The sequence below is a fragment of the Furipterus horrens genome, unplaced genomic scaffold, assembly GCF_987537825.1.
Source record: "Furipterus horrens unplaced genomic scaffold, mFurHor1.1.pri manual_scaffold_17, whole genome shotgun sequence".
NCBI classification, from domain to species: domain Eukaryota; kingdom Metazoa; phylum Chordata; class Mammalia; order Chiroptera; family Furipteridae; genus Furipterus; species Furipterus horrens.
In genome coordinates, this window is record NW_028327187.1 from 109,400,957 (window position 1) to 109,413,556 (window position 12,600).

General features: G+C 39.4%; 1 protein-coding gene across 1 annotated transcript in view; it reads right to left on the reverse strand.

Moving 5' to 3' along the window:
* Positions 1-7,255, reverse strand: part of PPEF1 (protein phosphatase with EF-hand domain 1) — a 57,704-nt gene extending 50,449 nt beyond the window's left edge. The window contains exons 1-2 of the mRNA XM_090264166.1: positions 7,237-7,255; positions 1,305-1,432 (exon numbers count right to left, since the gene is read on the reverse strand). Of these exons, the coding sequence (XP_090120292.1) occupies positions 1,305-1,432; positions 7,237-7,255 (147 nt within the window). The remainder of the gene's footprint in view (positions 1-1,304; positions 1,433-7,236) is intronic.
* Between the last annotated feature and the right edge of the window lie 5,345 nt (positions 7,256-12,600).

Consider the following 12,600-nt stretch of genomic DNA (forward strand, 5'->3'; position numbering starts at 1 on the left):
CAAACAAAATATACAGTATCCATACAATGGAATATTATTCAGCCATAAAAAGGAATGAAGTACCAAAGGATCACATATCGTGTGATTCCATGTATATGAAATGTCCAGGAAAGGCAAATGCATAGAAACAGAAAACAGGTTAGTGGTTGCCAGGGAATGGGGAGTGACTGCTAATGAGTATAGAGAATTTTTTGGGGGGGGGTGAAAATGTTCTAAAATTTTTTGTGGTAATGGTTACAACTTTGGGAATATACTAAAGGCCATTAAATTTTACATTTTAGCTGAACTGTATCTCAATAAATCTGTTATAAAAAAGAGTCAATATTAAAGAATTTAGTACTACTGGAATGTGTGCATATAAAGCATATGAATTTGAGAGCTCACTCTATCTTTACATTCATCACTATATTCTATAGTGCTTAAAAGGACAGCCCACACTGTGAACTGCTAAACAGGGCAAAGGGAGAATCTGCTTGAATCACAGTATATCATTTTTATAGCTGCCAAGAATAAATTCAGCAATTTCTTTGATTCCTTTTGAAATTGTCTTAATTATTTTTAAAGATTATGTGATAAATAAATTTACAGATAAGTATGACTGTTGAAAATACAAAATGAAAATAAGAATTCCTCTCCCACCCACTCCCACCTATTAATAGCACTCCCATCCTCAGGAATAATCACTGGAAACACTTCATTGTGTATCTTTTTCCAGACTTTTGCTGTATGTTTAATTTTTTTTCATATATATGGGATAAAACTCTATATACTGTTCTACAAGTTGATTTTATATTAACAAGTATATTTGAGATCTTTCTAATACCTTTTTATTATTAAAAAGTACTTTTTTCTATCAATAAGCATTAAAACTAGATTTATATATCGTTTTTTGCAACCTTGACAAAGGCCTTCCACATCTTTCTATATTTTTTCTAGCACTTCCTGTAGGTTTGTTCCCAGGAAATTCTCCCATTTTTTAACTCCTTACAGTGTTTTTGTCTTCATAAAATAGCAACTTTACTTCCTACTGGGGCATGTACCCCAAAATAGAATAAGACCATTTTTATTAGTTAACTAGACGTCTGGTAGCCCTCTTAAAAATGTGAACTTCAGAATTAAAAAAATGCCATCCTCATCCCAAATCATACTCTCTCAACAGCTAGTTCCAAGATAATGTCCTATATCTTTTATTAAAGCCTTTCACCAATGTTCCTCAGCTTACAAAATGGCCCCAACCTGTCATTCTTTCAATAACAAGGGGTAAAGAGAAGCATTTTACTAAAAGGAGAAACAAGCTTACAGACCTGCAACTGGGCCTGCTCATCAGCGTACTCAACGGACCGGAAGACAGTTAGAGCACAACGTTGCCTGGTCCTCAGCCGAGCCGTGTACCGTCTGTACCATTTCTGGATGACCAATGCGGCTCTCTTTTCTGCAGACCCACAAGACATTCAAGTCAGAGAAAACAGTTACTAGGCAGCTATGGGGGGGACAAAGGTGCTTCAGAAAAAAATCAGTCCACCTGGATTCCTCAGTTCTACAAACATAAAGACTACAAACAATGAGATTTCCCTTCATTTTTAAAATTAATTAATTAATTAATTTGTTTGTTTGTTTGTTTATTTATTTTTAGAGAGAGGGGAAAGGAGAAAGAGAGGGAGAGAAACATCACTGTGTGGTTGCCTCTCACTTGCGCCCCCAACTGGGGACCTGACGTGCAACCTAGTCATGAGCCCTGACTGGGAATCGAACCAGCGACACTTGGCTCGCAGGCCGATGCTCAATCCACTGAGCCACAGCAGCCAGGGCTTCCCTTCATGTTTCTGTAAAATGTCCTCAAGTTTCAAATATTCAGAGAAGAATAAAGTCATAGACATTAAGAGTAGAATTTTGGAGTAAAACTACCTGAATTTGAATCCCAGCTCTGCTAATTACTGTTTATGTGTCCTTGGGTAAGTCATTAAAATGCTCAAAGCCTCAGTTCCCTTATCTGTAAAATGGGGATAATAGCACTTACCTATGGCACTACTTAAGCATATGAAGTCTACATAGGCCCTATGAAGTAACAATTACGTTCTTCACTATAGACCCCAAAGCAATTCTCACACAGTCCATAAAGGAGACATATGGGGATACAATGCTTCTTTGTGGCAGTAGGAAGTTTGATGCCAATGCAGCCTGACTGTCTCTCACTAGGAAGGAGAATGTGCAACTGTGGTGGGTGCACACTATAGACTATTATGCCACAAGGGGAAGCAATAGTTTAAATAAACCTGTAGCAACATGATTGGACTTTTAAAAAGTCATGCTTTGGTTAGAACAGTTATTAAAAGGTTAAGAGACAGAGTCAAGGAACTAGTATAAATGACCCACGAACATGGACAATGGGGTGGGGACTGACTGTGGGAGAAGGGGTGGGTAGGGTGGGGGGAAGCAATGTGAGAAAAATGGGACAAATGTAACAGAAAAACAATAAATAATTTTTTCAAAGTTAGAGATAGAATGAAATATAACATGGTACTATTTTATATAAATTTAAAATACACATACATAAAACCACAATATACTTTTCATAAGAATCGTCGGCAGCCGTCCGTCTCGAGAGACGATGGTGTAGCTTCTTAAGAGTCTATCTGCACCGCCGAGAATGGCGGTGCAGTCCGACTCGGGAGTGACACGGTATCTGTCTCCTCCGGTATTGAATTGACATCTTGCGATGACGCTGGAGTGTCCTCTCCAGTGAAGCTGAAGCTACAGAGCCTGGGCAGGGTGATATGGAGGGTCTGCTGTTGCCCATGCAGCAGACCCCCCCTCTCTTCGCAGCTGAAGGGTCCAAGGGAAAGACGGAGTCAATACAGCTTGGCTTCAGGTGCACCGCAGGAGTTGCCGGTGTTGACTACAACGTCAAACCGCCTTAGGGACTCCGGCTCCGGATTTTCTGTCGGGGTTTACTCCCTTAGCCTTTCCCCTGAAGAGGTATGCCGCAAGGCAGCGGAGGTTTTTTGGAATCAGAGTTTTCCTTCTCTGATATATATATATATATATATATATATATATATATATATATATATATATATATATCAATATATAAAATATTCAGATAGTGTTAGAATCAATGTAAAATAGCCACACATAATTTCTTAATTAACACTTGAAATGGTAATCTCCTTGGAAGTGCTTTCTAATTTCTTTGTCATTAGGTATTTCATATACAAATTTTGACAATCCAGATTTTGAAATTTTTCAACGTGACTTTTGGTCATACAACTATGACTCTTTACTATATTCTGTCTCCTTTAAATTATAACTTTCACTTAACTAGTGTTCTAATATTTTATTTTCAATAAATTATTCTATTTTAAAAGACCTACTTCTCACATTAACCAGTTTACCCACCTTAATCATTCATAATATAACCAGTTTGGTAATTTTAGTGTTATAATATAGAGACACAGTTCCTCTTTTATATAACTAATACAAATGTCCTGCACTGACACTTATTTAAAAGAAAACTTACGCAACTCATTTCAAAATGAACAATGGCACCTATTACAAAAGGGAAAATAAGTTTGTAGCCAAACTTTTTTTTCATAAGAATATATACAAAGGAAATGATACACACTAAACAGTAGATTAGTTATTTATGGGGGGAGATGAGCATCAGATACACAGATAAAAGGGAATAAGCAAATTAACTAACGTAAGAAAGGGTGCTGCACAGACCAAAGATAGTAATGCACAACGAATGAGAAGCATGATTAGTTCTACCTTTTATACCTGAGATTCAATTGATAAATCACAGATGGATATGAACACACCTCTCTCTTCACAATTACTATGAGTCCAAAATGAGATATTACAGGTAAAAACAGTTTAGCCCAATGCCTGACGTAAATCACATGTGAGATAAATGGCAAATATAGTAATAAGTATTGTCTTCTTTGTGGATTATTCAGGCACACTGACTCAGTTCTAGTAGCCTTTGAACCATCCTGCAGCTTCATAGTTTTGAGGAAAGAGATCAGGTAAAAAATAAGATTGAAAATATAGTCTCTTATGCCTTCCTCAAGTTTTATAGTGAAGAGCAGCCAACACTGCTGGCTCCTTCCATTCACGGCATAATTTTTCCCAGTTAACACATAAAAATTAAGAGTTGACTATAATAAGACTGATTTGAAAGCAGGAATCCACTCTCCAGTCCCAGCATTCTTGGTTTAAAGCACTGCTGTGGCACATCGAGGAGACACTCGTCATCTGAGGGTGTTTACTTATGGGTTCCTTCAAGGCTCTCAGGTTTTAGAGACTCATTTCATTATTCAGATTTAAAAAAAAAAACCCTAGGAAGTAGGCATAAAGTCAAGTATCAAAATTTTCATAGGGAAAATCCACAAGGAGAAGAAATTGAGTACCTTGTTCAATACTGCAAACCAAATAATTGGTAGTGCCATAGATAAAATCTCATGTTCTTACCATATCCTTATGGACCGTTCAGGCTCCCCTGAAAGGTCTCTTCTGTGGAATAGTCACTGTCATGACCAACCAACCCTCACCTCAGTGGTTCGCTGTTCACCAAGCACAATGTTCTAGTGCTACTCACTGAGCACTTACTAAGGGACAAGCAATAGATACATTCCTAGAGCCCACACCACACTGTAAAGCTGAGAGAGACTAACTTAAGGTCACTTACATAATAAGTGGAAATGGACAGTAAGGAATTGAATCAAAGTCTCACTGATCCCATACCCCAAACTCTTAACCACCACAGAGCTACTGGCCGTCAATTTTCTGTGCCTCAGTTACTTCATCTGCACAATGATGGAAATAAATGATCTCTAAAGTCTCTTTCATTTACCATTAGCAACATCAATAATAAATAACCAAGTCTATTATTATTTCAATAATTGAAAATTGAACAAAAGAACTACCATGTGTTAAGGGTCTACTATAAGACATTTAGTCCCAAGTATTATCTCCATGCTACACCTAAGGAAGCTTCGCGTTTACAGAGGCAAGGATCTTGTTCAAGTCACTTACCTAGTATGGACTCAAGTTGTCTAAGTCCCAACCCTGGGTTCTCTCCACTATATATAACCAGTTACTTCATTCCCTAATCTATTTGCACCTTTCTTCCCTTTGAATAATAGCCACCATTTATTGAGTGCCTACTATGTGCCTGACACTAAGCCAGACACATTATCTATACTACTACTACTACTACTACTACTACTCTCCCACAAGGGGAAAGAGGCCATGTAAGTCTCTCCAACCTCTGCCTTTTGGGGGACTGCAGCCCGCTCCCCAGGGCAGGAGTTGCTATTTTGTTTGGTAAGCACACAGTACATTCACAGGTACTGGGCTTTGGAAGGCAGACAGCCACGCTCAGTTCCCTGTCTCTTGCACTTCCTCTTCTACTCCAAAATCAGTAAGTTGAGCCAGCCCTGACCCCATCTTGGGAACCCGCCATCTGTTTAGTCTTGCATTCCTGTACCTGAGCCCCTACACCTGAGCATGAATGCCACTTACTAAGCTATCACTTGCTTCCTCTCACCCCATGCTTCTGTACTCTAGTCACTGCTGGTGCTGGAGGCTGGGACTCCACAGGCCACATTTCCACTTGGCCAGTTGTTTCATGTTTGGCTCTGTCAAAATGGGCTGTCAAGGCTGGAGGAGGGACAGGGGACACACTCCTTCCTGTTCCTATTAGTATAGCCCGGCAAGTGTTCTTTACCCCCACAACAGATTCTCCTTGTTGCAAACATTGGATCCAGTTTGCAGTTGACCCAGCACTTGCAGCATCAGCCACATGGCAGCCCCTCAGAGACACCAGCACCAGCTGAGCAGCCCCCTCCCCACCTTCTCAAAGGTCTGCATTTCAGTTCTGCAGGACCCCTCCTCAAAATTTCTAAATTTTAATAATTCCAATCTCTACCCTTTGCTCTCTGGGCCCTGGAGGTGGTAACTTTCCTGTAGTTGCTACCTCCATATGCCTTAGAGTGCTTTTTCAGGGACCCCTTCAGGTACCTAGTAACAACTTGATTCCTAGTTGACAGGTGCTCACATTCAGTTTTCTCTATTCAAATCGCTCTTGGTTTCTGCCTCCTGACTAAACCCTGCCTGATGAGCTGGTCCCATGGCGATGGGAAAAGTAGGTCCAGCTTAGGCCTCCAGACTTTAACTTCCTAGACGCTCCAGCTCAGGCCCTTACTAGAGTTCCACGTTGGGATTTTGAGTACTTGGGCAGTGGCTGATAAAAGTGGACTTGGATCCTAAGCATGAGTACTACTTACTAAGCTACTGTTTGCTGCTCCTTGGACATAGAATTCTCACAGCACCCTCTCCAGAAGAGGGAAGGAAACTGGCAGAGCAGGAATGGGCAGAGCAACATTAGACTTGTAAAAGTTCACCACTGCGGGGCACTGTAGCCAGCTCAGAACCCTCCTCTGGAGCAGAAACCTCCAAAATGGCAAATGGCAGAGCCCAGATATAGAGCTTACTCCAGGGGCCACTGACTCCCTAACTCCCAACCCTACCCATAAAGCAGAAGAATGTGTTGCCCAGTTCCAAACTCGTTGGACAGCTTAGATCTGCTGCTGGTCCTGCTGCTTCATGGTATAACGAGGCTTGTCTTCCCTGCCACATTAATGCCATGCAGAAAGAAAGACAAAATAAATTAATAAATAAAAGCTATTGCCTTATGTGCCTTTGTTTCTAGAAGAAAGCAACAGCGTAGGTTTAGTAAGTTAGCTGGCCAATTTTCTGTGTCCAGCACAGGTGGCCTCGCTGTTTGTTGTTGTTATTTTTTAATGTATTATTTTCTCTGGTGGTGATCATTAGCATAATATTTTGCAAGAAGCTAGATATCTGTGTAGGGGGTCAAGGGGCAAAACAAGTGATAAATTCAGAGCATTTGCTTTGTGGTGACAGGCACTATGAGTGATGCGTTACATGGATGATCTGATTTGATTAGTCCTCCCAACAATCTTATCAAATGTCATTACCCTCATTTTACAGATGAGGAAACTGAGGTTCAGAAATAACTTGTTCGGGGTCATATTGCTTATCAGAGGGAGAATGTAGAGACAAATCCAGATGTCTATAATTCTAGAACCTGGGCTCATAGCCATTCTGCAATACAGGCCAGCATGGCATTTGGCATCAGCTATAAAAAACGAGACTGTGTATAGAATAATATCTCCCTCCCACACCTCCACACCACATGTCTCCTATACTCTTTACCTGATCTCTTGTTCTCCATAGCACTTTTACCATTTGACATTCTATATAGTCAAATGTTTGTGCGTATTGTCTATCATCCCCTATTAGCTAAGCTACATGAGAAGAGGGACTTTATTTTGTTCACTGCTACATCCCCAATGCCTGGGGAAAGGCCCTTCTAGGGCTATTATAATAATATATTACAATAGTAACGTGTTAATATAGGTATTTGTCGGCAGCCGTCCGTCTCGAGAGACGATGGTGTAGCTTCTTAAGAGTCTATCTGCACCACCGAGAATGGCTGTGCAGTCCGACTCGGGAGTGACACGGTATCTGTCTCCTCCCGTGTTGAATCGACATCTTGCGATGACGCTGGAGTGTCCTCTCCAGTGAAGCTGAAGCTACAGAGCCTGGGCAGGGTGATATGGAGGGTCTGCTGTTGCCCATGCAGCAGACCCCCCCTCTCTTCGCAGCTGAAGGGTCCAAGGGAAAGACGGAGTCAATACAGCTTGGCTTCAGGTGCGCCGCAGGAGTTGCCGGTGTTGACTACAACGTCAAACCGCCTTAGGGACTCCGGCTCCGGATTTTCTGTCGGGGTTTACTCCCTTAGCCTTTCCCCTGAAGAGGTATGCCACAAGGCAGCGGAGGTTTTTTGGAGTCAGAGTTTTCCTTCTCTGATGTGCCCTGACTGGAAGATCGAACCAGCGACACTTAGCTCGCAGGCCGACGCTCAATCCACTGAGCCAAACCAGCCAGGGGGAATATAGGTATTACTAATATAGTAATTGATTGATTCACGTAAAATGCTCAGTACATTGTCTGGCATATAAGAAGCACTCAATAAATGACAGAATACTTTTTTTAAAGAGTACGGCAGGAATAATAAATAATAATTCTCTCTCCAGGCTAACAATTTCTAGTATCCCCAAAGACTTCCTAATAACACATGATATTTCATTAAAAATTTCACAAACTATTGTCTACAAAACATGCTACCACCGTAGAACCCAAGAAAAAAGAACAGCCGTGCTAAGCAGGACCCACAGGGCTCACCTGCTTAGAGAGCCCAGTCTCGGCTCAGAAGTCACCTTCTCAATGAGGCTTTTCCTGGTCGCCCCTTTTAAAAATGGTACCCCTCCCCTAGTGCTTGTCTCCTTCCTTATTTTCTCTCCACGGCAATTATCACCATCCGACATATCATATCTTTTACTCATTTGTTATAGTCTGTCTCCTTCCACTAGAATGTCATCTCCATAAAGGCTGGGATTTTGGTCCATTGGATTAGGTGCTGTATCCCTGAGTCTGGATACATGGTAGATACTCAATAAATATGTGTTAAATAAAAAAAAAAGATTACTGTTTAGGTAAGACTGTCTTGTGTTTCTCCTCATGCTGACTGAAAGAGTCTTATGTTTGGTTTGTTTTTGTTTTTTAAATAAGAGTTTATTTGACAGCTAGCTCTTTAAACAAGAAGCCTTATCAGAATGATAAGGCATTTCAAGACTCTGCTTTTTGAAATTCTGCTGGTAGAGGCCTCCCATGGAGGCACCAGGATGAGCGAATATTTAATGTATCTTTAAGGGGTCTGACATCCATAGTCAGGAAGAGAGAGAGGCACAAGTGTGATAAAACTGATTAAAATGAAATCAAATGAACTGGAAAGAGAATAAACCATCTAGTGGCAAAAGGCTTTAAACACGGAGGAAAAGCATCTATTACCTCAGCTATTCACAGCATAATGAGAATAAAATATGGCTTGACTTTGGGACCACAGCTTTCACTGTTGTTGTTCTGTTTACAGATAATTCTGTATCTGCCAGCTGCTAGAGTGTGTGGCTGTCCCAGTGAGACTTTCAACTTCACTGGAAAAAACTCAAAATGTGAGATGGTCACAAAGCCTGCTTGTTAGGCAGCAAACAAGGCAAGGACCCAATGAGGCTCGCTTATCTACACACTCTGACATCCCTGCAGAACAAGGGCACAGCACAGCCTCCTTGTCCTTGGAAAGCACTGCTCTTAAACAAGAAGTAAGTGAGAGTAAAGCATGAGACCCAGGTCCAAACAATGGCAGACATTTTAAACAAAACTATACACTTTCCCCAAATGACAAAAGACATCATAGTTTTATCATTCTTGGAAACCTCTGGCCTTTTAGTCAGAGAAGGACAAGAATTAGAGGTCATTTCTATGACTTTTTATTTATTCATATAGTAGCCCACCCACCAACCCATTCACATGGGGTAATAAACATAAGTTCTGAATTTGTAATCTGGAGACCCTTTTTGGTCTTGACTCAATCAGGTGCCAACTGAGTGACATCAAGCAAGTCACTTTACCTCTCTGGTCCTCAGTTTCTCGTGTGAACAATGAGAACTTGGGATTTTGTGATCTTTAAGATCCTTTCCAGTTATAAAATAGTCTAATTCATCCCTCTATTTTTTTTAAATACCACAGCTGCAGCCTATTATTGCACATAGCAAAGTTGAAAATAATCATTCAAGGACAAAATAGGATGCGTAAATGTGAGCACTCAAATGAGAAGCTTCTGGACAAAAAAAAAAAAAAAAAAAAGACAAATTCTAAAGGCTATTTAAAAAATCTGACTTATCCCTGTAGAAAAATCCAAATCAAGTCACAAATATCCCTGGCTTTCCTAGCAATTAGTCTAGGAACATTAAACATTTCACCTATTACTACTTCTCCTTTAAGTTACCTAAACTATGATTACAGTTACTGTATGATCTGTTAATTGATTCAAGTGATAGCCAATAGAAGATAGGGAAAGATAAATGGGAAAGAAAGTGAAGACAAGATGGGGCTGGAAGACAGAGACACATGGGAGAGATCTAAGGCCCATAAGTTTCAACGAAAATCAAGAGGTCATAAAGATTGCAGAGGTGGAACTGATCCAGGTGGCCGAAATGACAGTGAACAGCTGAAGTAGAGTGGAGGAGGGGCTCCTGGAGTTCAGGAGGTCACGGAACAGAGATGCCAGCGTGTTTGAGATTATTCATGTGAACAGTGAAGATACTCAAGATGATGCCAAGACATGGCACACAGCATCTGTAATAAATGAGGAAGATGGTAGATAGCAAGAACAAGAAAGGCTAACAAATGGTACCTACCCTCAAAGGACATAAACCTAGGTTGCAGCCACTACAGGATTAGGACATTTTAAACTTTTTATTTTGAAACATTTTAAGACATATTGGAAGAATAGTACCATTGTTAATATTTTGTCACATATGCATTGTCTTGCGCATGCTCTCTCTCTCCATGCACACATATCATCCATCATTTCTTTGGTCTCCTTTATTCCAGAACATGTCCTTAGCCCTCTTTTTCTCTTTAATGACACTGACATTTTTGAAGAATACCCGCCAGTTATTTAAAATACCCATCAATTTGAATCCGGCCTGCTATATCCTCATGATTAGATACAGGTTATTTATTGTGGCAGGAATAAGTGATGGATCTTTCTCAAGTGTGTTACATCAGTAAGCCCATGATGTTAATTATTGGTGATATGAACTTAGATCACTTGATTAAGGTGGTGTCTACCTAAAATTCAATACTGTAGAGGTATTTTCTTTCTCTTCATAATCAGTAAACAATTTGGGGGACTGTGTACATATTCTGTTCTCCAAAACATCCATTGATGACTTTTGCCTAAATCAATTATTTCTATGGTGGTTGCATAATAGCAAATTTTAACTCATTCCTTCTACGTTTATTATGATTATGGTCTTTAAATGCCCCATTTAAAGTCCTCTATTATTCAATAGGGCAATGAAACAACACAAAGATAACATAAAGTTGTCTTATGGAAGTTTCCATAAGAATTTTAATCCTTGGCTACATCATAGTTCAGGAGAATATAAAGTTTTATTTATACAATACCAAAATAATAGGCTAAATCAGTAAAATCAGGTGAATAGTTTACAAGCACTGTGACACCCCTGCCATAATAATTTCTGCTAATTTCCTAAAACAATCATTATTGTGAAGACATCAACTTTTAAGACCTATTATATTCTAAGTATGTAAGAAATTTAGCTATGTAAAAGTATAACTCGTTTTAAATTATTAAAATATTTTCTTATAGGAAATAAGTTCTATTTAAAAATTGAATAATGACTAATCCTCACTCATGAAAGGAAAGACTTAAATGTCTTGACTGCAATTGTTTTATGTCTCCTGTGTTATTAATTACTAATCTGATTTATATTACCAAATTCATTCACCCAAGGTCAAGTACAATCAGCATTAAATTTTTGTCTTTTTCAGCTGCTAAAAAGATAATGCAATACAAGGCCATAATCATATATGAAAAGTGGTCTGATTACAGGAAATAACTGTCAACTGGGGCTGAGGTATTGCCCTTTCTTACTCTGAGTTTAAATGTGTCTCTGTAACAGGATTCTAACAAATAACAGACTCCAACTATAAAGCTGACTTCTTTGTGAATTGTCTAGTCAGGGCTGAAGCTGATAAAAAGCATTTAAATGGGGAGGTGGCACATCGTATCCTTTCAGCAGTACTTTTTACCTTCTAAAGGCTCATGATTCTAGAGTGGATATTTGAATAGTCCCTGTCAGCAAATAAAAATAAAGAAAAAAATGAAGATGCATTTCATTGGTATAAAGAATAAAAAGATTGTTTGGGACTTTTTGTTTGCCTGTTTCATGCAGGCAATAAATGTGTTTGTAGTATCCATGTTATATAAATCTCAAGGCTAATACATTATCATTTAAAAGTGAATAATTAACTAAAAATTGTTATTGAGAGCATTCATTATTTCAACAAAGAAAGTAGTCTCCTTTTACAAAGAAAAGTAGTTAAAATGATTTGCCACTTTGGGCATACTGATCTTAATTTAAAGCCATGGGAGTAAAGTCACCCAAAGAGAGCATTACAGTGAATGAAATAAGAGGGCCAAGAGGAATCCAAAGGAAACCCAGCATTTAAAAGTTGCAAGAAAGTGGAGCTCTCATAAATAGTTCAAACAGAGACATAAAAGGAAAACTAGGAGAATGTATTGTCACTGAAGCCAAGGGCCTTGAGTATTTTAAGAGCGGAGTGTGCAGGAATGCCAAGTACTGCCAGGAAGTCAAGCAAATAAGTACTGAAAATGCACCATTGGACTTCAAGACCATTCAAGAACTTGTCAAAATCTTTCCATGGGATGGGATAAAGGAGGAGGTAGGGGACAGAGGTGTGAATGCTCCCTTCAGGAGCAAACTCTAAACAGGAGGAAGGAGGAGAGTAACTGAAGAGAACAACAGGGCAAAGGAAGAAAAAAAAAAACAGTTACAAAAGGCAATTTTGAACAACTGGGAAATTCTGAATATGAACTGGATGTTAACAATATTACTCTGTCAACGT